General features: G+C 33.4%; 2 protein-coding genes across 3 annotated transcripts; both read right to left on the reverse strand.

Annotated features, from left to right (window-relative positions):
• Positions 1–149: 149 nt before the first annotated feature.
• Positions 150–16,499, reverse strand: LOC100876993 (FMRFamide-related peptides). The gene is made up of 3 exons (XM_012290149.2): positions 15,085–16,499; positions 3,174–3,583; positions 150–2,283 (listed from the first exon to the last, which is right to left on the reverse strand). The coding sequence occupies exons 1-3, from the start codon at positions 15,085–15,087 to the stop codon at positions 2,079–2,081; spliced, it is 618 nt and encodes a 205-aa protein (XP_012145539.2). The 5' UTR covers positions 15,088–16,499; the 3' UTR covers positions 150–2,078.
• A 6,597-nt stretch (positions 16,500–23,096) lies between these two features.
• Tango14 (transport and golgi organization 14) lies at positions 23,097–26,931 on the reverse strand. Of its 2 annotated transcripts, XR_013039001.1 has the most exons (5): positions 26,250–26,836; positions 24,557–24,676; positions 24,228–24,477; positions 23,693–24,145; positions 23,097–23,603 (listed from the first exon to the last, which is right to left on the reverse strand). XR_013039001.1 is itself a non-coding variant. In XM_003705319.3 (4 exons), exons 1-4 carry the CDS (start codon positions 26,542–26,544, stop codon positions 24,055–24,057), a joined length of 756 nt encoding a protein of 251 aa, XP_003705367.2. In that variant the 5' UTR covers positions 26,545–26,931; the 3' UTR covers positions 23,097–24,054. The 2 variants fall into 2 exon arrangements, 1 of the variants encoding a protein (XP_003705367.2); XM_003705319.3 differs by having other exon boundaries at positions 23,097–24,145; positions 26,250–26,931.
• Positions 26,932–27,316: the final 385 nt, after the last annotated feature.

Genomic DNA, 27,316 nt, shown 5'->3' on the forward strand with positions numbered 1-27,316 from the left:
CTTCGATTGTTTCTGACACAAGCAAGTATTATGTCGTCACAATGATCGAACAGATAGAGAATAAAATAAAATAAAAATTTATTTATGTGCTATAATAAAGAACAGAAGTTTAAAAGATAGAAATTTATAAAAACTGAAATTAGGACGAAATGTCAACTTCTTCATCTTGAGGAATATTTGTTGAATGAAAGAGGGGTAAGTGAAACAGAGCCACATTTCCAGCCACTTTTTTCCTTTAATTATTTAATTATACGCATGTATTAAATTTACATTCACTTTAAGAATGACGTTCAGGTTACAGACAATGTGCAGTACCGTAATACATACTAATATCTATCTTTCTTGCAGGATACAAAAGAAGAATTTCTACAAATTGATTAACATAGATGAATAAAATAAAAATTACACACACTCCGTTATTTCTCCCACTCGATTATCTCGCAAGCTGCAACGACACACTCCAAAATTAATATAAATACAATTTAAATTAAAAAATGGGGTGGTTATTTTTAATATTGTTTACATTTTTTAAGGAAGAGTTTGAAAATTGATGAATTAAAAGAATAATTTAAATTCGACAATATAGAAAATATAGTAGAATTCACTTCCGTTGTACCCAGCAATGTTTTCAGTATGGAACGACGGATTGTCGTTAACAATGACGATGCTATTTCATAGTGAAACGATTTGTTAGAACGGAAGTTCGATGATTCGTCACCGATATCGAAGCTAATGATTAAACTTTATATGTACATTGAATACGGAGGTGGATGCACATTAAAGTACCCAAAAGAAACGTCGTTGAACAACATTATCAACCGTCCAATCAATTATATTATAAAATCTCGCTTTCTCCAATAAAAATATCTGGTAATTATTCGAAGCGTCAAGATGCAATAAATTATTAAATTATTGTCTAAATTATTTTGGTGTCTGGTAAATTATTAACCTATGATAAATTATTAAATTGCAATAAGTTATTAAATTATTGTTTAACAAATTATTTTGATATCTACTTAAATTATTAACCTATGAAAAATTATTAAATTATTATGTAACAAATTATTTGATATCTACTAAATTATTAACCTATGATAAATTATTAAATCATTATATAATAAATTATTAATCCATCACGTAATAAGTTATTTAATTATATAACACATTATTAAAAGGAATGGCAGCTTAAAATAAAAAATTACAATACCTATTGTTACGTCACAAACATCCTCAATATTTTACATATAATTGAATAAAAAAATTAATCTACTAAAGCACTCTCAGCTCTAAATAACTAAAGCACTCTCAGATGGTGGGTCACGATCATGGAAATTTTCAGTTAAAAATTATTTCCACTATTCAACTTTCAGATATAATACTGCATAGAGTACAAACTTTCACTTTCAACCTCGTGGCAATACGAATCTACCTTTCGTTCAAAAATTACATCTTCCATTTCTTAAATCTATCACTCACCACCATTCAAGATTTAACAGAACCACAATCATATTAAAATTAAAATCACAATCAAACTATCCTCCTAAAATTATATTTTAAATTATATTTTTATGTCTTAAAAAATCACACAGAGTAAGTATAAAAATCACATCGAATAAATATAAAAAATCTCCTAAAGTAAATATAAAAAACCACCTAAAATAAATATAAAAAACCACCTAAAGTAAATATAAAAAACCACCTAAACTAAATATAAAAAACCACCTAAAGTAAATATAAAAAACCACCCAGACTAAATATAAAAAATTCGCAGCATAAAAATAAAGTACCCCAACTAACAAAATATTCAAAGATCGAATTACTCGAAGACCACTCCCTCAATTTACATCAATTCCCCCCAGTTTTCATATTCCACAAAAGAAAAGACGCTCCGAGTGAAACGATAAGTACACTTTCATCTGACGTATAATTTAATAAATATGGCGGCTGATAATAAGGTTGCCCGTCGGAATTTCAGGATCCAATGCGGTGAAGTGTTCCGGAAGTTGAGTCGCCATGTTTCTTGTGCCGAGCGACACAAACCCCGATGAATTCGAGCGAAATAATGATCGACCACGATTCTAGTCGTGTTTCGAATCGATTCTTTCCTCTAGGAAGTCCAGACTGTTCCTATGATCGCCGTCGATGTTGTTCAAGATGTTGCAGAGACGTAGCAACCTCGTCTCGTACGGATGAAAGTCCTTTAAATCTTCGTTCGATAGTAAGTCCGAACATAGCGCTGTCATGTCGATCTCTACGGGGTACGTTTGGACGTTTCGACCGTATCTGTTGACAAAATGTTTTTTTAAATGATTATATATTAAACATTTAGAAAAAGGCACATATTTGTTGATTTTAGACGAACGTTTAGCAAGATGTACATACTTGTTCATTTTGGATCAAACATTTAGCAAAATGTACATGTCTGTTGATTTTAGACGAACATTTAGCAAGATGTACATATTTATTCATTTTGGATCAAACATTTAGTAAAATGTACATGTCTGTTGATTGTAGATGAACATTTAGCAAGATGTACATATTTGTTGATTTTGGATCAAACATTTATCAAGATGTACATATTAGTTCATTCTGGATCAAACATTTAGCAAGATGTACATATATGTTGATTGTGAATCAAACATTTAGCAAGATGTACATATATGTTCATTGTGGATCAAACATTTAGCAAGATGTACATATTAGTTCATTATGGATCAAACATTTAGCAAAATGTACATATATGTTGATTGTGGACCAAACATTTAGTAAGATGTACATATATGTTGATTGTGGACCAAACATTTAGCAAGATGTACATATATGTTCATTGTGGACCAAACATTTAGCAAGATGTATATATATATATTGATTGTGGATTAAGCATTTAGCAAGATGTACATATATGTTCATTGTGGATCAAACATTTAGCAAGATGTACATATATGTTGATTGTGGATTGAACATTTAGCAAGACATACATATATGTTGATTGTGAATCAAACACTTAGCAAAATGTATATATATGTTGATTGTAGATTGAACATTTAGCAAAATGTATATATATGTTGCTTGTGTATGAACATTTAGCAAAATGTACATATATGTTGCTTGTGTATGAACATTTACCAAAATGTACATATATGTTGATAGTATATGAACATTTAGCAACTTGCCTAATGAAGTTCAAGTCGTTCCTTCCCCTCTTGTACTCCCTGTTTTCGTTCATGGCCTTGTATCCCGATCTTCCGAACCTGATGACAATATCCGGCGACTTCCATCGGGGATACCTGTTAACTTTAGAGCTGCCATCGTCGCTGTTCAAGGTTTTGCCGACGTTGACGTCAGGATCGCTGCGGCCGTATCTAATGAAGGAAGAGCCGACGTTGCTTCGTCGTTCCTTCGAGTCGGGGTCCTCGGAACGGCCATCCACGTTGCTGTGTCTTTTCAACACGTAGTCGAAGTCGCTGGAGGGGTCCTTGAAGATTCTGAGGCTGCCGTCCGCTTTCAGTGGAGTCAGTATCGATGAGGATACCAAAACGTAGTTGCAGAGGAAGGGCAACACGTACAGGGAGGATAACAGGGTCTTTGAAAAGAGAATTTTACAAAAATCTTTGTTATCAATGTTTTAAGAGGATTACTATATTTTCATGTTCTTATTAAATTTTCTATGTTGTTAAATGGTAAAAAGTATTAGGAATATTTTAATCTCTTTACTTTTTGATTTATAGAAAAGTTAACAAGTTCCGAGAAAAAGGGAGATAAGATGGAAAATATAGATACGTACACGGTACGAGCTCATTAAATATGTTATGTAAGAAGGTGGACAAACGATAGCATCCTTTACGTAAGTTTCGAGAACGCAAAAGCGTCTATTCAATTGGAAATATAATAACAAGTGCGGAAGAAGCTATCTATAGATCAAAGGATTCAATTTTCGTGGGAACTATTTTATTTTATATAATGTGGTGTATTGACGAGGGGATTTTCGACGCGGTGTTCTTCAACGCTTTGTAGTATCAGCGCGTTGTGATTTCGACGCGTTGTAGTTTCGACGCGTTGATATCTCGGCGCGTTATTATTTCGACGCGTTGTAATTTCAGTGCGTTGTGATTTCGACGCGTTGTAATTTCAGTGCGTTGTAATTTCGACGCGTTGTTATTTCAGTGCGTTGTGATTTCGACGCGTTGTAATTTCGGCGCGTTGTTATTTCCACGCGTTGTAATTTCGGTGCGTTGTGATTTCGACGCGTTGTTATCTCGACGCGTTGATATCTCGGCGCGTTGTAATTTCGGCGTGTTGTAATTTCGGCGCGTTGTTATTTCAACGCGTTGTAATTTCAGCGCGTTGTAATTTCGGCGCGTTGTAGTTTCGACGCGTTGATATCTCGGCGCGTTGTTATTTCGACGCGTTGTAATTTCGGCGCGTTGTTATTTCGACGCGTTGTAATTTCAGTGCGTTGTGATCTCGACGCGTTGTAATTTCGGCGCGTTGTTATTTCGACGCGTTGTAATTTCGGTGCGTTGTGATCTCGACGCGTTGATATCTCGGCGCGTTGTAATTTCGGCGCGTTGTTATTTCGACGCATTGTAATTTCGGCGCGTTATTATTTCGACGCGCTGTAATTTCGACGCGTTGTAATTTCGGTGCGTAGTTATCTCAGTGAGTTGTAGTTTCGGCGCGTTGTTCCTTCGACGCATTGTAATTTCAGCACGTTATTCTTCCAATATATTATACTACAACGCGTTATAATTTTAACGCGTAATTAGTTCGACACGTTACTGTTATAATGCGTCATGGTTTGTTATATTGTCAGTGCATTGTCTTTTAATGCATTCCAGTTTCGACGCATTGTATCTTAACACCTTGTATTTCACAGCATTGAACAATAACGCATTACATTTCAATGCATCTCGTCACATTATATTAACATCATTATACAAATTCTAAACTTGAATATTATCTATACAAATTAAAAAATAATACCCTTGCAAAATATCCCATAACAAAACATCGACTTCCAAACTATTTTACCTTCCTGAATTTAACCTTTGAACGACATGATTAATAAGCATCTACACTTTCAATATCTAGTGAAACCAACACAATATCTAATTAGAACCGCAATTAATCCGGAAACCAAACCCTTCCTCAGCATAAAATATCCCATTACAAAACATCGACTTCCAAAGAACCTTTCTCACTTATTTAACCTTTGAATGACGTGATTAATATGCATCCACGAGAACTAACACAATATCTAATTAGAAACGAAAGACGAAACCATAAGACGAAACAACGAGAGTCTGTCCTAGAAAACGTTCCCCGGAGCATCGTCGGGAACAATCTAATAAAAGATTTTGTTACAGATTCCTTGAGATTATTCGAGATGCAGCTACGTTACAAGGCTGGCGATAAATAATATCGACGTGTTATTAGCTGTCTTAACAGGATGTTTAGCCATATACCGTAGTATACCGAGCAAGATTAATATGGCTGCCTTACGTTACTTTAATTAACCCCGTACACGGCCACCCTTCATAATGGCCGCGTCGCCCACGAAACTTGCCACCGTTTTCTGCTAAAAACATACAGATTTACGAGGCTGCCGTGGGAAAACAGCAATATTAAGCGCACGGGAATATCGATGGGTACTCGTTATTGTTCCTTGTTTAACGGGTCTAGACTGTAGACTTCTATGGGGAAAATGGCGGAGGGGAAATTAACGAAATACTACTTGTTGATTCTTAGGAAGTTCTGCAATTTAGCAACTTGGAGGGAAAGGTCGTGGGTGCGGAGAACGAGTGAAAGTTAAATGAGAGAGGAATCTTTTATGATCTATGCAATATATGAAGAGATTTTTTTGTTGGGTAATTTTTGGGATCTATGAAGTTTAATGGGGTCTGTGTAGCTGTGAAAATGAGAAACACGTGGAAGGTAGTTGAGAAAGGAATTTTTGCTTTTGATGATTTATGCAATATATGAAGAGATATTTTTAGTTGGTTAATTTTCTGGTCTATGAAGTTTAATAAGATCTGTGTAGCTGTGTAAATGAAGAACATGTGGAAGCTAAGTGAAAGAAGAATTTTTGCTTTTGATGATATATGCAATATATGAAGAGATGTTATTTTTAATTGGTTAGTTTTCTGGTCTATGAAGTTTAATAAGATCTGTGTAGCTGTGTAAATGAAGAACATGTAAAAGCTAAGTGAGAAAAGAATTTTTGCTTTTGATGAAATATGCAATATATGAAGAGATATTTTTAGTTGGTTAATTTTCTGATCTACGAAATTTAATATGAACTGTGTAGCTCTCGTAGAAATGGAGAATATGTGAAAGTTAAATGGGAAAGGAATTTCAAGTTTGATGATTTATGCAATATATGAAAAAGGAACGTTGTTATTATAAATTGGTTAATTTTCGGCTGTATGAAGTTTAATGAGATCTGTGTAGCTGTTGAAATGAAGAACATGTGGAAGCTAAGTGAGAGAAGAATTTTTGCTTTTGATGTTTTATGCAATATATGAAGAGATATTTTTAGTTGGTTAATTTTCTGATCTACGAAATTTAATATGAACTGTGTAGCTCTCGTAGAAATGGAGAATATGTGAAAGTTAAATGGGAAAGGAATTTCAAGTTTGATGATTTATGCAATATATGAAAAAGGAACATTATTATCACTAATTGGTTAATTTTCTGCTCTATGAAGTTTAATGAGATCTGTGTAGCTGTAGAAATGAAGAACATGTAGAAGCTAAGTAAAAGAAGAATTTTTGCTTTTGATGATATATGCAATATATGAAGAGATGTTTTTAGTTGGTCAATTTTCTGATCTATGAAGTTTAACATGATCTGTGTAGCTCTCGTAGAAATGGAGAATATGTGAAAGTTAAATGGGAAAGGAATTTCAAGTTTGATGATTTATGCAATATATGAAAAAGGAACGTTGTTATTATAAATTGGTTAATTTTCGGCTGTATGAAGTTTAATGAGATCTGTGTAGCTGTTGAAATGAAGAACATGTGGAAGCTAAGTGAGAGAAGAATTTTTGCTTTTGATGTTTTATGCAATATATGAAGAGATATTTTTAGTTGGTTAATTTTCTGATCTACGAAATTTAATATGAACTGTGTAGCTCTCGTAGAAATGGAGAATATGTGAAAGTTAAATGGGAAAGGAATTTCAAGTTTGATGATTTATGCAATATATGAAAAAGGAACATTATTATCACTAATTGGTTAATTTTCTGCTCTATGAAGTTTAATGAGATCTGTGTAGCTGTAGAAATGAAGAACATGTAGAAGCTAAGTAAAAGAAGAATTTTTGCTTTTGATGATATATGCAATATATGAAGAGATGTTTTTAGTTGGTCAATTTTCTGATCTATGAAGTTTAACATGATCTGTGTAGCTCTCGTAGAAATGGAGAATATGTGAAAGTTAAATGGGAAAGGAATTTCAAGTTTGATGATTTATGCAATATATGAAAAGGGAACGTTGTCATTACTAGTCAGTTAATTTTCAAATCTACGAACTTTCATAAGAATTTTATACTTGTCATCAAAATAAAGTATATGTGATAGTTAAATAAGAAAGGAAATTCAAGTTTGATGATTTATGCAATATATGAAAAGGTAAAATTAGTATTAGTTAGTCAATTTTCAAATCTGCAAAATTTCATAAGGACTATGTACTTATCACGAAAATGAAGAATATGTAAAACTTTCAACAAAAAATTCCAAGCCTAACATATGCAATATATGAAGAGAATGAAAGTGGAATTAAAAATTATTCTTAGTTAATTAATTTTCAAATCTACAAAATTTAATAAGAACAACATAACTCTGAGAATGAAGAACATATGAAACTTGAAAAAAAAATTTCAAGCATCCCAATATATGCAATATATGAAGCAAACTCAAGCTTCATTGAACAAATCACTGCTGTACCATAATTTAAGAAAAAAAAGGAGATGAAACTCGAGCAACAAAAAAATGTAAATGAAAATGAACTAAAAAAGACGAGAGAAGCAAAAGATCACAAAATTAAAGGGCAATCATTAATCTGTTAAACGAGGAAACATAAAGCGAAGAAGAAACATGAACCCAAAAAGAAAAATGACGAAGAAAATTTGAGGATGCATGTAAATGAGCGTAGAAAAGGTGAAAGTGGAAATTATGAAGGTATTAAACGGAGAAGTCGGGTGAAAACACATGGGACTCGAGTGAAGAATAGTAAAGTAAAGGAAAACAAGTGAAAATTTGAAAAGGTTTAAAAATTCAGATCTGTGGAGATAAAAAAGGAACTTTTTAACCTGTTAGACGGTGTTCCTTTTTAGTCGAGCCATTTTCCTTCGTTCTTACAATAAGAATAAAACATAGGCTGACTGTATACAAAACCACTTTAACAATCTTTTCAGACTTCGGTGCATACCTCTTCGCTTCATCATCGTACTAATTACCAAGTTTTTTCATAAATTACTGTGCTCTTTAGTTCGTTTACGTACAATTACTATCTGAAGCCTTTGGAGGAAACTTTAACAGGATTCATTTATGATGTTATACTAATTTTTGGAGGAATTTCATTTTGTATGAAGTGAAGTTTGTTGTAGTAAACTTCAAATATTGTACTTTGGCGTGCACTGTTTCCACGCGATGCATTTTCACGCGTTGTGTGTCGACGCGTTGAATATCGGCACGTTGCATAACGGCCCGTTGCATATTGGCGCGTTGAATAACTACCCGTTGTATATCGGCGCGTTATATGTCGACGCGTTAGATTTCCACGCGTTGCATATCGACGGATTGGGTTTCCACGCGTTGCACATCGACGCGTTGTATATCGGCATGTTAGATTTCCACGCGTTGCATACCGGCACGTTACATATCGGCGCGTTAAGTTTACACGCGTTGCATATCGGCGCGTTAGATTTCCACACGTTGTATATCGATGCATTGGGTTTCCACGCGTTGCATATCGACGCGTTGTATATCGGCATGTTAGATTTCCACGCGTTGCATACCGGCACGTTACATATCGGCGCGTTGGGTTTCCACGCGTTGCATATCGCCGCGTTAGATTTCCACGCGTTGCATATCGACGCGTTGGACTTCCACGCATTGCATACCGACACGCGTTAGATTTCCACGCGTTGCATATCGACGCATTGAGTTTCCACGCGTTGCATATCGACGCGTTGCATATCGGCACGTTGGACTTCCACGCATTGCATACCGACACGCGTTAGATTTCCACGCGATGCATATCGACGCATTGAGTTTCCACGCGTTGCATATCGACACGTTGGATTTCCACGCGTTGCATACCGGTACGTTAAATATCGGCGCGTTGGGTTTCCACGCGTTGCATATCGGCGCGTTAGATTTTCACGCGTTGCATATCGCCGCGTTAGATTTCCACGCGTTGCATATCGGCACGTTGGACTTCCATGCATTGCATACCGACACGATTTGTATTTCGTCGCGTTGAGTATCCACGCGTTGTATATCGACACGTTCCATATCGACGCGCTGGGTTTCCACGCGTTGTATTTCGACACGTTCCATATCCACGCGCTAGATTTCCACGCGTTGCATATCGGCGCGTTACATATCGACGCGTTGGGTTTCTTCGCGTTGCATATCGCCGCGTTACATGTCGACGCGTTGGGTTTCTACGCGTTACATATCGACGCGTTACATATCGACACGTTCCATATCGACGCGCTGGGTTTCCACACGTTGTATTTCGACACGTTCCATATCCACGCGCTAGATTTCCACGCGTTGCATATCGGCGCGTTACATATCGACGCGTTGGGTTTCTTCGCGTTGCATATCGCCGCGTTACATGTCGACGCGTTGGGTTTCTACGCGTTACATATCGACGCGTTACATATCGACACGTTCCATATCGACGCGCTGGGTTTCCACGCGTTGTATTTCGACACGTTCCATATCCACGCGCTGGATTTCCACGCGTTGCATATCGGCGCGTTACATGTCGACGCGTTGGGTTTCTACGCGTTGCATATCGCCGCGTTACATGTCGACGCGTTGGGTTTCTACGCGTTAGATATCGACGCGTTACATATCGGCACGTTGCATATCGGCGCATTGCAACTTGAGGCGATATATCTCGACATGATGTATATCAACGCGTTGTTACACAAGACATTATATCCCAATATGTTGTATTGCAATATAATGTTTCTTTACTTGTTATATCTCAGTATAATGTTTCATTAGTTGTTATATCTCAGTATAATGTTTCATCAGTTGTTATATCTCTGTATAATGTTTCGTCGCTTGTTACATCGCAATATAATGTTGCAATACTCCTCATTATAACTTCGGACCATATCAACACATTGCCACCTTCGGAAACGATCTGTTACTACAACTTCATCCACGGCAATATAAGGAGAGTCAATCTCAAATTTGAACTTCAGTGTTCTTCATGATTTATGTATATTGACCAATGTATATTTAAGAATAGAATAAAAAAATCATGAAAGATGCAATAAAAAATGCATAAAATAATGAAGCAATGAAATATCAAGGCTCGTTACAATGTTATAAACAATCCTCTCATCAGAACGCCCTTCCGTATTCATAAATTCTATCTGTGACTTCGCAAGTTACTTTTCCGTCCGCGTCAACTGTTTTGCATATCGTAGGACGTAAAATAACGCAACACGAGTCGCATAGATCTGCGAGTTGCAAGAAAAAAGTTGAGATAACGTTAGATTATAACCTCGGACTCGCGTAACACAACTGCCACGGTGAGTAAGTTGAAAATTTTACTAGCTAGTACTTTTTTGATTAATAAATCTTGTCAAGTACATATATATTATTTTCTTATATTATTCATAGCTCCAAGTAATTAATACAGTAAATTGACATGACATTTCAACTTATTGATATTGTAGCTATGTTTAGTTCTGACACACCTGACAAGTGAATCCTAGTGGAAATTAATAATATATGTTCAAATGTAAGTTAATAATGTATGTTGAAATGTAAGTTAATAATGTGTATTCAAATCATATGAAGATTTCAACGTCACCTATATGTGGATCACGTGGCAGTCAAAGTGTCAAACTTTGCACTTGAAGTGTCTTACCCTCACATTCACCATTTGATTTAACTCAACAATATGAAATAGGGATTTTGTGAACGAAATATAGTGTGCTATACATGTGATGTACAATGTGATGTACAGGCAAACAGTCACCAGTGGAAGCTAATAGCAGAGAAACAATAAATTCAAAATAATTAATTAAATCAATAAAAAGTTGTAGGGTTGCTATCTATTAAAGGCAAAAATACCTTCAGTAAATTGTTATTGATATTATCATTTATCGAGAGAAAAATGAACTCCGAAATTTATGTTACACACGCGACTTCCTTCCGTTTCTTTTCTCTTTACGGCGACAAGAGGTGGGTGTAAGCGGCGAGGATTTTTAAGCATCCCCCGCGCGAAGATGGCTCCATCACTCCACAGAGAGCAATCACGAATAAAACGCTCGAGAACGAACAATGTGCCACGAATTTTTCTCTGTATAATTAGCAGGTTACAGCAGTTGCGAAGAAATGAAATTTTCAATTGAAATCACGGGAGAGAACAAAATGGCGACGAACACTGGGACGAAGATTGTATCACTGTGACTCTGTTAATCAAATAGTTTGCTATAAATTTTACGAAGAACTATACTGAAAGCTTGAATTTGAATGTACGAGAATAAATGAAGGTTTATTAAAAAATTGTGTTCAGATGACAAATTTTTTAATCCTAGTAATACTTTGTTACTAATATACATATTTATATATTCCCTTAACATGTATATGTGTATTCCTTTACGACTAGAATATTCTTCTAGCAAGTCTACTGGAGTTCTTGAATTATGTTCTAATGAAGAAGAACCAGCAATGCAATTTGTTAACAGAAATGAAAGATTTTGAAATTAGAAAAAATTCGTGACCTGCTTGACAATTTAAATTACGAAGGAGTAAACTCTAATTTCGTAGGACACCAAATTTTTGCAAAATAAAACGATTACAATCTGACCATCCCACGCACAGCTCTCACTGTGACATTTAACGAGTTAATTACTGTAATAAAATTTATGTCGATAGTCTTTTAATCCGCTGTATGTGTATAACACTGCAGCTGCTACAATTACTCGAATTTTTGAACGTGAGACTGATACATGAAATAATAATACAAAATTTTCTTAGGTAAAACTAATAATAAACTGTTAAGAGTACCTAGCAGTTTAAGGGTTAATTAAGAATTTTTAAACTTGAGACTGATACATGAAGCAATAATACAAAATTTTCTTAGGTAACATTAATAATAAACTGTTAAGAGTACCTAGCAGTTTAAGGGTTAATTAAGAATTTTTAAACTTGAGACTGATACATGAAACAATAATACAAAATCTTCTTAGATAAAACTAGTAATAAACTGTTAAGAGTACCTAGCAGTTTAAGGGTTAATTAAGAATTTTTAAACTTGAGACTGATACATGAAACAATAATACAAAATTTTCTTAGGTAACATTAATAATAAACTGTTAAGAGTATCTAACAGTTTAAGGGTTAATTAAGAATTTTTAAACTTGAGACTGATACATGAAACAATAATACAAAATTTTCTTAGGTAACCCTAATAATAAACTGTTAAGAGTACCTAGCAGTTTAAGGGTTAATTAAGAATTTTTAAACTTGAGACTGATACGTGAAACAATAATACAAAATTTTCTTAGGTAACACTAATAATAAACTGTTAAGAGTACCTAGCAGTTTAAGGGTTAATTAAGAATTATTAAACTTGAGACTGATACATGAAACAATAATACAAAATTTTCTTAGATAAAGCTAGTAATAAACTATTAAGACCTAGCAGTTTAAGGGTTAAATAAGAATTATTAAACTCGAGACTGATACATGAAACAATAATACAAAATTTTCTTAGGTAAAACTAATAATAAACTGTTAAGAGTACCTAGTAGTTTAAGGGTTAATTAAGAATTTTTAAACTTGAGACTGATACATGAAACAATAATACAAAATTTTCTTAGATAAAACTAGTAATAAACTATTAAGACCTAGCACTTTAAGATAAATTAATATATTAGATCAAGAAATGAATTAATCTTCCTAATATAATATATGCAGTCACACGTGTTATATGATGGTGTAGCATCAACCACCGATATTTCTACTGTAATACATCGTTTTTGCTATTAATTACATATTAACATGGTTTCACAGTAGATATTCAGATATTTAGCCAGACAGAAGTTATCAAGAACACAGACATTTCATATCTGAATTTTAATTTTGAACTCGTTGCTTAATATCGTTGACTTAATATTAAAAGCTCCAATTAATCGGCTTTTGCTTTTACTTTGAATGTTTAATTAAACTGAATTTATAACTGGTTTTCAGTGAACATCATATCAGTTAATATGTGAAATTAAAATTGTTCCACAAATTTTATTAAAACTGAAAGTACATGCATTTTAATGAAGCTGGTAAAATGTCTATCATGAGTACAAAATGTTTTACAATAATATAAAACAGCTAGTTTAAAATAATTACATTATACAATATGAATAAATAATGAAAATTATTATATAAATTTTTTTTTTAACTGAAAATGCACATATTTCAACAAAAACAACAAAAGTGTCTACTAGGAATGCAAAATATTTGACAATAATATAAGACAGTTTAAAATAATTACATTATTCACTGTGAACAAAAAATTAAAATTAAACAACAAATTTTCTTGAAACTTTGAAAATACATGGATTTTAACAAAAGCTATAAGAATGTCTACTATAAGTACAAACTGTTTGACAATAATATAAAACAATTGATATAAAATAATTATATATTCAATAATTATATTGAAATTAAAAATACACAAATTTGAACATAGCTACAAAATTGTGTACTACAATTACGAAGTATTTTACAATAATATAAAACGAGTGATTTAAACTAATTACATATTCAATAATTATATTGAAATTAAAAATACACGAATTTGAACATAGCTACAAAACTATCTAGTACAATTACCAAATGTTATACAATAATATAAAAAAATTGCAATTGACAATAACCATCGCAATATAAATTGCAATTAACCAAAACAAATACTGACAATAATATCAAAACCTACAAAAAACTATCACAATAATTTCAATTTCATTTTACGCCTCAAACTATCCTCAAATCTTCAAAATAGAATACAGCCAACAAACCCCACAGAGCCTCCACTATAATCAAACAATAAAATCAAAATCTACAAGAAACTGTCCCAATAGTTTCAATTTCATTTTACTCCTCAAACTATCAAATCTTCAAAATAGAATACAGCCAACAAACCCCACAGAGCCTCCACTATAATAAAACAATAAAATCAAAATCTACAAGAAACTGTCCCAATAATTACAATTTCATTTTACCCCTCAAACTATCAAATCTTCAAAATAGAATACAGCCAACAAACCCCACAGAGCCTCCACTATAATAAAACAATAAAATCAAAATCTACAAGAAACTGTCCCAATAATTTCAATTTCATTTTACCCCTCAAACTATCCTCAAATCTTCAAAATAGAATACAGCCAACAAACCCCACAGAGCCTCCACAATAATAAAACAATAAAATCAAAATCTACAAGAAACTGTCCCAATAATTTCAATTTCATTTTACCCCTCAAACTATCAAATCTTCAAAATAGAATAAAGCCAACAAACCCCACAGAGCCTCCACTATAATCAAACAGTACAATACCGAATGAAGAAGAAGCTAAATAAAAATAATTTCATTCTAAACAAAACTTGAACCAAAAGAATGCACTAATAACTACGTTAATTGCAGTCACCCCCTCATCCCCCAATTCCAGTTCTTCCCCCAAAACTTTCCAAGCTTCCAAACGCTCGAGTACTTAAATTAAAAAAAAAGAAAACCACCCTTCACATTCGCAATCACACAAAGCACCACGATAAAAAAATAAATTCGCACTAAAAAAAAATACACCGAACCATAAATAAATGTATTCGCTCACCATGTCGCAAGAGGGGTACGCTGTCTACCGATCGAGGGGGTTGGTATCTTCTCGCGGATAAAACAGAGGAGCAACAACAACAAGAAGAAGAGGAGGAAAAAGAGAAATCGCGGTCGTGTACGACTAACGCGTTTTGCGACGGCGACGTTTGCGGCCTGTTGGTGGTGGAACGAGTGTCCGGGGTTAGAGATGACACCCTTTATATAGAGGAACCTCGGCGCATCCCCCGTAGCCTCGCGGACCGACACACAGAGACCAGATAGCCTCACCTGAGTTATGATTGGCCGAGCGTACAACACGATACCTCTACATTATTTTGATTCAATTATACCTCGGCTACCGACCTACGTAATCTCCCTTATTATTTATGACTCTTCGCAAATAATAATCATCGGTGTCTTAGATGGGGGAGGATCCGATCATCTGACGTATACGGACGTTCGTAAGCTTGCTACTTTTGTTAACCCTTTGTCAGCCTGCCTTAGCTTTTGTTAGTGAAGCTTTTGTTTATAGTCGCATTTTTAGTGTATTTTATGAGCAATTTAGGTAATTGATTGAATATGAAGTAGCATTAATAAATGGAAGCTTATGAATAACTTTTAAGGAACGTTTAGACTGTATATCAGTAGGGCGTGCTAGTGGCACGTGTCTGTATAATCAAATTTTTGAGGTTCTTACTTTGTCTGCATCGGGTCTGTTGTTATAGAAAGAAGACAAGAAAGGAAGGGTACTATTTTCTCTTTCTAATGATAGGTACAAACTACTTGGTACATACAAAGTGATAAACGCAAGAGTTTGACTATCTACTGTCATGTGCAACTAACAAGACTTACTCACATAATGTGAACACTTAATGGCTGCCAAATAGCTCCAGAATATTAACTAGCTAGTCATAAATGACCCCTGAACCTAATAAGACTCCTCTACCACATCATGTCTGTATATACATACGTATATATTCCTTCTACATATGTATATCCCTATATATATTACATTATGTACCCCTTATACACCCCTGTATACATATACCTCTTATACATGCAAGCAAAACACAGAGTCAAGTATCAGAATCTTATTGCATCAAACTTCTACTTAAACTTCTATGTCTACGGACTTGGTTTGTCAAGTAGATAATTTTTAATAGAATTTGTGTTCGGTTTTTGTGACACTATGTGTGCTATCAATTGTTGGCTAATGATAAGTGTTGTACCTACTCATTTTGATAAAGTGTATATGTGTTAGAAGTGCGTTTGATAACCTCAAAATAGCTGGAGTAGTGTTGGACTAAGTCTTCGGTGGTGCTAGGAATGTTTCACAAAACAATTCATATTTTTATACGATTTTGAAAATTGTATGAAGGGGAAGTAGTATTGGATTAAGTATTTAGTGATGCTGAGAATGTTTCACTAATTGAATTCATATTTTTACACAATTTTAAAAATTGTATTAAAGTGAAGTATTATTGAAGTAAGTATTCAATGGTACCTTGAATGTTTCACAAAATAAATTCATATTTTCATACAATTTTAAAAACCATATTAAACTAAAGAATTATTGAACTACATATTCATTGGTACCTTGAATGTTTCACAAAATAAATTCATATTTTGCTACAATTTTGAAAATTGAATTAAAGTGAAGTATTATTGAACTACATATTCAGTGGTACCTTGAATGTTTCACAAAAGAAATTCATATTTTCATACAATTTTAAAAACCATATTAAACTAAAGAATTATTGAACTACATATTCAGTGGTACCTTGAATGTTTCACAAAAGAAATTCATATTTTTATTCAATTTTAAAAATTGTATTAAACTAAAGTATTATTGAAGTAAGTATTCAGTGGTACCTTGAATGTTTCACAAAACAAATTCATATTTTTACACAATTTTAAAAACCATATTAAACTAAAGTATTATTGAACTACATATTCATTGGTACCTTGAATGTTTCACAAAATAAATTCATATTTTCATACAATTTTAAAAACCATATTAAACTAAAGTATTATTGAACTACATATTTAGTGGTACCTTGAATGTTTCACAAAATAAATTCATATTTTCATACAATTTTGAAAATCATATTAAACTAAAGTATTATTGAACTACATATTTAGTGGTACCTTGAATGTTTCACAAAATAAATTCATATTTTGCTACAATTTGGAAAATCATATTAAACTAAAGTATTATTGAACTACATATTTAGTGGTACCTTGAATGTTTCACAAAATAAATTCATATTTTGCTACAATTTTAAAAACCATATTAAACTAAAGAATTATTGAACTACATATTCAGTGGTACCTTGAATGCTTCACAAAACAAATTCATATTTTTACACAATTTAAAAAATCATATTAAACTAAAGTATTATTGAACTACATATTTAGTGGTACCTTGAATGTTTCACAAAACAAATTCATATTTTGCTACAATTTTGAAAATTGAATTAAACTAAAGAATTATCGAACTACATATTCAGTGGTACCTTGAATGTTTCACAAAATAAATTCATATTTTGCTACAATTTTGAAAATTGTATTAAGCTAAAGTATTAGTGAAGTAAGTATTCAGTGGTAGTAGGAATGTTTCTAATAAATGAGTTCATATTTTTCCACGATTTTGAAGATCAGCAGAGGGAAATTTATGTGAGAGAAGTAGGCGGTCATTGGATGTTAGGGATGATCGACACTGACGCAAGGGATTGTGGAACGACTGTAATCGAGAAACGTGAGGTGTTTGCTATACTAGCATTTATAAAGGAACACGAAACAGGAAACCCGTTATTGATCAGGATCTTTATTTAATGTATAATTATGTTCTTCCAGAACATTATTCACTATGCTCCTCCAGAACATGATTTGTAGGAATATTTCCGACAGAAGATTTCGTAAACTGACATGAATCATGTGGCACGACCTAACGTATACTTTTCTTCCATTTACGAAAATAATGTAATATAACGTTGCAAAAATCAGATTATCTTCCATTGTTAATATTTTTGCATTGTTAATTTTCTTCCATTATTAATTTATAATAAACAAAAAGCTCCCTCACATTCCACACTGTATTTTTAACAAAATTTCGACAAAACCATAAGCTTGAAACCCACATATGCATTTATGGAAGCTAAAAAAGTCCTATCCATCGTTTCCTATAAATAAATCCAAATTGAAGCAAACCCAAATTAAACAAAAGCAAAAAATATAAATAAACTTCGATTGAGACACCATGACTGCACAATGACTGACATTTTAAACCACGTATCCCTAAAAATACCCCAGATATTGCAATACTATACAGTAAACGAACAGATTTATGCAATAGATTTACTAAATAATTAATGAACCATGCAAGAGGTTAATTAACAAATCAGCGACCACGATAGTCTTCCAGGCCAGCTTTCCAGTGGCTACCTTCACCTAGCTTATTACGACGCGAACAATACAACAATTTTATTGTATTACAACGTGTGTATGACTGATACAATGCTATGCTAATGAGAACACAATGGAGGCACCGGGTGGTGTTCAGGACACAAAAGTCCCTTGCAATTAGAATCGTTCCTATTATGAAGGAGTCTTATGTACCGAAGACGGTGTACTGTCATTGTATTACTGACGACGATGTATGAGCAGAAGGTTCTTTGAATGATGTTGAATGAGTGAATTCTATAATGGTGAGCCGTACAGGTGTCGTCAGAATGCGTAGTGATACTATGTATATGGAGATCTAGGCTTATGATGATGATGTAGATGTCGTGTAGGAGTATAAAGATGTTGGGTTAGAGATATCTGGGGCTATAGGAATCTAGGGATTTGGAGATCTGGGTGTATAGAGATATAGAACTATAGAGATTTGGAGGGTTGGAAATTTTCGGGGTTTAGAAATTTGGGGATGTAGAACTCGGAGGATATAGAGATCTAGAGATATAGGGATCTGGAGATATAGAGATCTGGGAATATAAGGATCTGGAGATATAGAGATCTGGGAATATAGAGATATAGAACTATAGAGATTTGGAGGGTTGGAAATTTTCGGGGTTTAGAAATTTGGGGATGTAGAACTCGGAGGATATAGAGATCTAGAGATATAGGGATCTGGAGATATAGAGATCTGGGAATATAAGGATCTGGAGATATAGAGATCTGGGAATATAGAGATATAGGGCTATAGAAATTTGAGGGTTGGAAATTTGAGGGGTTAAGAAATTTGGGGATGTAGAACTCGGAGGATATAGAGATCTAGAGATATAGGGATCTGGAGATATAGAGATCTGGGAATATAAGGATCTGGAGATATAGAGATCTGGGAATATAGAGATATAGGGCTATAGAAATTTGAGGGTTGGAAATTTGAGGGGTTTAGAAATTTGGGGATGTAGAACTCGGAGGATATAGAGATCTAGAGATATAGGGATCTGGAGATATAGAGATCTGGGAATATAAGGATCTGGAGATATAGAGATCTGGGAATATAGAGATATAGGGCTATAGAAATTTGAGGGTTGGAAATTTAGGGGTTTAGAAATTAGGGGGTTGGAAATTTGGGGGTTTAGAAATTTGAGGATATAGAAATTTGGAGATTTAGAAATTTAGAGATGTAGGAGTCGGAGGGTATAGAGATCTGGGAATATAGAAATTTGTGGATATGGGAGATCTAGGAGTATAGAGATCTAAAACCATATATAACTGGGCATATGGAAATTTAAGAATAGCAATGCAGTGCTATATAATCTAGTACAATGTATATGTATGTACATCTGGGGGTAAAGAGGAACATGTATAAAGATCTAGTGCTATAAAGGTGTAAAAATATTGCATAAATCTAAACCTATAAAAATCCCGAGGATCTACATATACATAAAAGAACATAGAGACCTGGAATATAGAAATCAAGAACTACAAAGGTCTAAAACTACATAACATAAATGTACTGTTAAGGAGATTTGAGTGCACAGGAATTTAAAGATAGATCTATAGATATACATAGAGATTAATAATTTAGGAATATGCAATTGTAACATTCGCACAGTACGATTCTCTCTCCCAGTACAGATTCAGAAATATGTAACACCATGGACCCATGGAGAACCATAGATTTAGATAAATATTGACATTTGAATGTCTGCCGATGCTCCGTTTACTTTTCATCCCTTGTTTCATGTTTGTTTTTCATTCGCTGCGACCCTTGTCCTGTCGATTATTGTTACTTCAGTTGCATTCTGAAGTGCATTCATCTTGTCGAAATTAAGGCACCATTGTAAGCCATAGTCAATACTCCCTAATTTTCTTTCCTATTTTGAGATGAACGCGTTAACTGTCTCGGTAAGACTAACCATATAAAAGTAACCATTAGTGCGGAACTGTAATTTTTCAGAGTACAAACATTTTATCGATCTCCAATTTGCATAATTAACAAACTAATCGAGGTTCATGAACACTCATCGACTAAAAAAACTGAGTAAACACGATTATGTTAATATGATATAATTACTCCTCTACACTTCTTATCAATCTTTTTCTTTCAATTATCCCATTATACTAAATCTCTCAAGTCGACTTCTCTATACTATATTTGAGACTCGGTTTAACTTCAAAGTTAAACCTTAAAAAATATTTCAATCGTCCAAATGTCAAATACGTACACGTAATATTTGCGTACAATTCCAGTAGCGAACTTAAAAGAAGTATGATTGCTTTTTGTTTTATACGTCCAAAGAATACACCATGAATTTCCCCGGCCAGTGAAACAGAGACTGGTGAACCGAGAATGAAATGCAACAGGTAGAAGCACTTGTTTTCTACAAGTGAATCTGGGTCACTTGTTTCCCATTGTGAGTTCGTGACACAGGTGCGAAGATCTTTTCTGTGCATTCGTATAACGCGTTGCTAAAATACTGTGTCACCGAAATACCTTCAACTCGATGAAATTGTGTATCAGCTGTACGTTCGAATCGTTAACACGTTGCTTGACGTAAACAACGTCGATTTAATGAACAATTATGACCGCAAATGCGCGTGACAATCACTTGGTGCTTATTCTGTTCTTACGCGAATGATGGATTAACAAAAATGTGTTTGTACGAATGCGATGTCTTTAATGAGCGTTATATTGTGGATGCGCTGTCTTTATTGTGCGTTGCGTTGTAAATGCGCTGTCTGTGATGTGTTGCGATGTCGGTGCGCTGTCGCGTCGACGCGTTGTACCGTGAATGCGCTGTCTATCTGATGCGTTGTACTGTGAATGCGTTGTCTAGTCACCACGTTAGACTGTGAATGCGCAGTTTATTCGACGCGTTGCAATATGAATGCGTTGTACAATCGACGCGTTGTACTCTGAATGCGCTGTATAATCGACGCGTTGCGGTGTGAGTGCGCTGTCTACTTGACGCGTTGCAGTGTGAGTGCGCGGTATAGTCAACGCGTTGTACTATGGATGCGCTGTATAGACGACGCGTTGTACTGTGAATGCGCTGTCTAGTCGACGCGTTAGACTGTGAATGCGCTGTTTATTCGGCGCGTTGCAATATAAATGCGTTGTATAATCCACGCGTTGCAGTGTGAATGCGCTGTCTAGTCGACGCGTTGTACTATAAATGCGCTGTCTAGTCGACGAGTTGTACTGTGAATGCACGGTATAGTCAACGCGTTGTACTATGGATGCGCTGTATAGGCGACGCGTTGTACTGTGAATGCGCTGTCTAGTCGACGCGTTGTACTGTGAATGCGCTGTCTAGTCGACGCGTTGTACTATGGATGCGCTGCATAGGCGACGCGTTATACTATGAGTGCGTTCTCTAGTCGCCGCGTTAGACTGTGAATGCGCTGTTTATTCGGCGCGTTGCAATATGAATGCGTTGTATAATCAACGCGTTATACCATGAATGCGTTGTAAAATCCACGCGTTGCAGTGTGAATGCGCTGTATACTCGACGCGTTGCAGTGTGAGCGCGCGGTGTAGTCAACGCATTGCACTGTGGATGCTTTCTATAGTCAACGCGTTGTACTGTGAATGCGCTGTCTAGTCAACGCAGTGAAAGAAAGATAAAAAACTGGATATTCTACATATAAAAATGAAAAATAAAAATTTATTAGGTATTTACTTCTACTGACTCTAAATTTTTCATCTAGAATTTTAAACAATAATAAAGCATGATATATGTTTTCAACGTCCACTTAAAACAAGAATTATGGAATAAAAAACAAAACTGTATATAAAATTTCTTCCTTCCTCCCTCGTTACAAGGATTAATATTTAATAAAGTTTGTGGTAAACTTCTACGCGGCGACTAAATTAATAGATTCTTGTTAGACTTTTGAAAAACGACTATAAAAAAATATGATGTTTCCCCAAGGTAGAGAGATTGAACTTTAAAGAATTCAAACGTAATTCGAGGCGACGCGATCGCACTTCCTTCGTGAACGTTCATCGACTTTTACTCGCGTTGCTCGTAATTTCTTTCTTTTTTTTTCTTGTTGCCCCTCCTACATAGTCGTACAGCGTATATAAGTTGCACAATGTAACACGTTTTATCTTGAAAAATGTTTTCCTCCCGCCACACCAACAACCATTGTACTTGCTTTGTGCACGAGAAAGCCGAACTGACATCTCTGAAAGTATATAATCCGGTGTTAAGCCGATGAACCAGTAGGGTGACAGTCTGCACAATCGTTGACATTCGAACCATGATCTATTCATGGTATTAACAAAAAATAACAGTTCAAGGTTTACTTCCTAACTTGAGCGAAAAATCCTTCTTGATAGTTTTCTCCTTTTCAAGAAATATTTCCAAAAAAAATTATATTACATGTTAACTGTTTCATGATTAAAATATTGAACTAATATTAATAAACAAATGTCTTCTAAAATGTGCAAATAATTAATATTATACATACATTGGTGAAATAAGAAATAATAAATGACTTTAATGTTCAAGAAATCTTGACATAATATCATGTAAAAAAATTGTAAAGGTCGTTGAACAAATTTTAAACAGGTCATTTGTGCAAAAAAGAACTATATTTATGTTTAGGAATTCTGGATCCCACAATAGGCAATCTTTCGCTAAAAACACACCACAGACAAAAGTAAAATCTTATAGCTGCTTTAATATGAAAATATGTGTATATGCATATGATAATTTTAGGAATAAATAATTATTTACACGGAATGTCATCATTTTACTGAAAGTAAACAAGTGAAATGCAAAGCTTTCAAAATACTATCTTACTTTCATACTGTGATGAAAATAATGAGTTATTCATAGGAGCATAGATTCTATTGAATCTTTTGTAGTATTCATGAAGAACGTGAGGAAGCAAAATGACCGCAGTTATTTTTAGAATAATATTAATAAAATATATTAAAATATTTGTACTTATGCTTAAATCAATATCCTTTCCATTTTTGTAGTCTTATAATTTACTAACATAACTTCAATCTTTTTCCTTCACATACCCTTGAAAATAATACTTTACATAGTGTTAAAACATTATTGTCACGGTAAGCTAGAAATAAATAAATAGAACTCTTTAATGTTAATAAACAACAAGAAATTGTTTCTATGCTCCTGTACAATAATATTATTTTGTAATACCTTGTAACAAAATAATTGTAATATTTTACAATCGAATGTATAATCAAAATACTTCATATTTCATTTTTGCGAAGATCTGTGGAATCCTCTTCTATCCATGTTCACGAGAATTTCATTTAACTTAGACTATCTAAATTGTTTCTTATAGATACACATTAAAATCGGTTCATTAACGACACTTGTATCGCACGAGTTGCTAGTTCCACCATTATTAATTTATTAACACGCAACCACTTATAAAATATCTGTAAATTGTTTTAAGTTCAGTCTTTGTAAAGTTTTCTTAAAAACTATTTTTTGCATCATTTGTTTCTTCTTCCTGGCTTTGTTCAAAATAGAAAAGCTTCACACAACAATTCCCTTTATTTTCCATATCGTTGTTCACATTTACTGTACTTCTCTAACAAACATGTGAAATCCTTTACGGATAGATTGAAGTGTAAAGGTAGTGTGCTGGAATTAAAAAAGAGAATATTATATAAGAAATATAATTGTAGAAAGATACAGGTATAACAAATTATTATGATAAACTTACAAGAATTCTGTTATTCGTGTTTGCCATGGTAAAACACCATACGTGCAACAAATATGACCATATATTACACCTAAATCAGGATCTGGAACTCTCCATAAATTTAATTTTTCATTAATCAAATCACTATTTATTTCTTCTGATTTGATTGTTCCTGTGACAACTGCTTCAGCCAATTTTTTTGTTAACATTACTATTTCTCCTTTTCCATGCATGGAGGATAATAAAGATACTCTTGTTTTCAACTTAGAATCTGCAAATTAATACCAATAATTAATTGTTGCTATTCTGATATAAAAAGCAATTTTTTTGTATAAAGATCAATACCATACCAGTTATCCCATTTTGCTTGGATGTTATGTTTGGTTTATTCCAACTTACATGATCCACTAAATCAGGTCGCCTTTTTGCAAGTTCATATTTTAAAGAACTTTCATTTTTGACTAAAAAACCTGTAACAAATATGATAAAAATGTAATGGTTGGAAAAGCATGACTATCCAAAATATTTGTAACATATAATTATTATCATTAGTAATAGTTATAACCATATATCAATATCAAAATAATAAAAGTAGTAGCAATTGTTTAGTGCTGCCGTTAGAACCACGCGCTATAACTTCGAAATTTTTAAAAATTTAAAAATTTTTGAATGATTTAGCGTTCGACATATCGATATATCGCGGCGAGTTGTAACTTCGAATCCCATAGTTATTTTTTTCGTAACTGTAATTACTAACGAATGAGCATGATTAATTGATCTAAAATTTAGAATATCGCAACGTAACACGAGCGATAAGACGCAACACAAGTGTCCAATTTGTCCTTGACTAGAGATAGCAAAATAACTGTTTAAAGAAGCAGTATATAATTCTATTTATGTGTAAATTACTTTAAACACTTCTCAATTTCTTTTCTTACAAATTTGAATTTTTTAAAAGTCCTAGTTTTGTAATAAACAAAGCAAATATGTAATGTCAAGGACAATTTTCTACTTAATTGACATGATAAAGTCATTACATAATTATGAATATTATATAGAAATTTCCATTACAAATTCTTTGTAACATAAATTTTATATTAATAACACAGTTTTTCATATAAAATATATATCCACAATAAGCGACTTCCAAAATTATTTTTATAATATTTATATATGTAAAAATGACTCAAAAATATAAGAGGTACAAAGATTGTTTTCAGAAAACATTATTATCGACTTAATGTCAATATTAAATACAGTAACTGATAAACTTAAGAATTCTAAGATAAAACATAATTTTTGAAAATATTTCTTTTGAAAACAGAAACCTATTTTTAAGGAAAGTATTAGATGAACACAATTTGATATTCTACATGCAATGTTTTCTGAAATACAGATAATAATTATTATTGACTCGCCTTACATACATTCTTTTGCCAATACAAAAGTAATAGAACATTTTTATGTATGCATAAAGACATGTCTATAAAAGCAGCTGTCATTCTTAGTTATGCTGAATTTCCCACATAAATTTTGTTGTGTTTTTTGTAATCAAAAACATAATTCATTAGTCAAGGACAAACTTTAACTTCAGGATTAGAATAACAAAGTTAAACAGAATGAATATGCTGAACAGTTTAAATGAATCTACTCACACATGATCACAAAGAATTTCTAATTAACATAAAATATATTATTACGAGCAGAGACTTCAACTTTGAGGTTAAAATAACGAATAGTTAAAATGAATAGATAAATGTACTAAGAAATTTAAATGATGTTACTCCTGTATAATTATAAACAACTGATGATTAACTTAAAATATTATTTTTTCACTAATAATGTAGAACACAACAATTTTAACATAAGAATTATGTTATAAAGTTTATCTAACGTTTCTCACGCAATGTTTCTTACATCTGACTAATGAAGATACGACGAGTACAATGAATCTATACCACTAAAACAAACAAATTGTATAAAGTGAGGTGCAGTCGTATTATTAACAATCGAAATAAAATAACAAAGAAATGTAAACGTTACCATTGATGTCAAAAAAGCTGAGGTACGGTATACCAAGCGTGATACACCATCCAATTATTCGTATGCAGTCAAAAATAGTATCCTCCTTCGCGCCGAAAACGATCACTACATGCCTCGGCAGTTTTTTCATTTTATTCGCGGTTTGAATCAACATTTCAATTTCTGTCCTTAAATTTTCACCGTACCAAATCTTCGTACACTTGCGATGAACGATAATGCAATAATTATAAACGGCAGAAAACAAATCGTACAAAAAGTGGGTAAGTATCAGTAATATACGAAATACTGTGAACATAATGCCTCCCTCAAGACCGTCGGTCTATGTAACATAATCACATAGAACTAACCGAAAATAAGGTTTTCAAAACTAACCGGGACGTCACGAGGAGGATAGTGCACCTAGCCACTGACCCGTCTAGCAGACGGTCATCTCACGTGCACCTGCTTACGTACAATGACGTACGCACTCTTCTGTTCAACAGAAATACTAAACTTTGCACGTCGTGCATTTGAAATATATAGATGGCTTAACCTCTGGTTACATCGTATGCGATATCTCGTATTGTTATCATGCTGGTATGCAATTTTAAATTGCATATTTTTTGTTATCTAAAGAGTACAAGCAAAGGTATAATTGCATCATTGTATAGTATATAGTTGACTTATACATCTAATGCACGTTCCATGTAAGATCGGAATTCTCGAATGACAAGTTTTCGTTTATCGATATGTGTAAATATATCGATTCTTATTACGTCACATGGCTAATGGAAATACGCAAGCGCACTTATAATAATTCAAAGAACAATAATATGTACCTGGTGTTCTTTCATTTTATATGCTACCCAGGATTCTACAATTTTTACGTTTCAAATTTCTAAATTTAAAAATTTATAAGGTTAGCTACAATATAACGAAAATTTATTGTATCTAAATTAATCTTTTCCTATATTTCTGCCCACCTGGTATATGGCTAAAATGTACATGGGAGTCTATTGAAGTTGTCTGAATTGCGCGGTTGAATATGATTTCCTGTAGAATGGGAAATACTATTTCTTTTTGAATTA

Source organism: Megachile rotundata, chromosome 1 (assembly GCF_050947335.1).
Source record: "Megachile rotundata isolate GNS110a chromosome 1, iyMegRotu1, whole genome shotgun sequence".
Classification (NCBI taxonomy): Eukaryota; Metazoa; Arthropoda; class Insecta; order Hymenoptera; family Megachilidae; genus Megachile; species Megachile rotundata.

Excerpts from the sequence above, each read along its gene's own strand:
- Tango14 (XM_003705319.3), bottom strand. The coding sequence starts at position 26,544 with ATGTTCACAGTATTTCGTATATTACTGATACTTACCCACTTTTTGTAC. Across the intron at positions 24,478-24,556 it reads CAAGCAAAATGGGATAACTG|ATTCTAAGTTGAAAACAAGA; the intron begins GTATGGTATTGA and ends ATTAATTTGCAG. Across the intron at positions 24,146-24,227 it reads ACACGAATAACAGAATTCTT|CACACTACCTTTACACTTCA; the intron begins GTAAGTTTATCA and ends TTTTAATTCCAG.
- LOC100876993 (XM_012290149.2), bottom strand. Across the intron at positions 2,284-3,173 it reads AACGACTTGAACTTCATTAG|ATACGGTCGAAACGTCCAAA; the intron begins GCAAGTTGCTAA and ends TTTTGTCAACAG.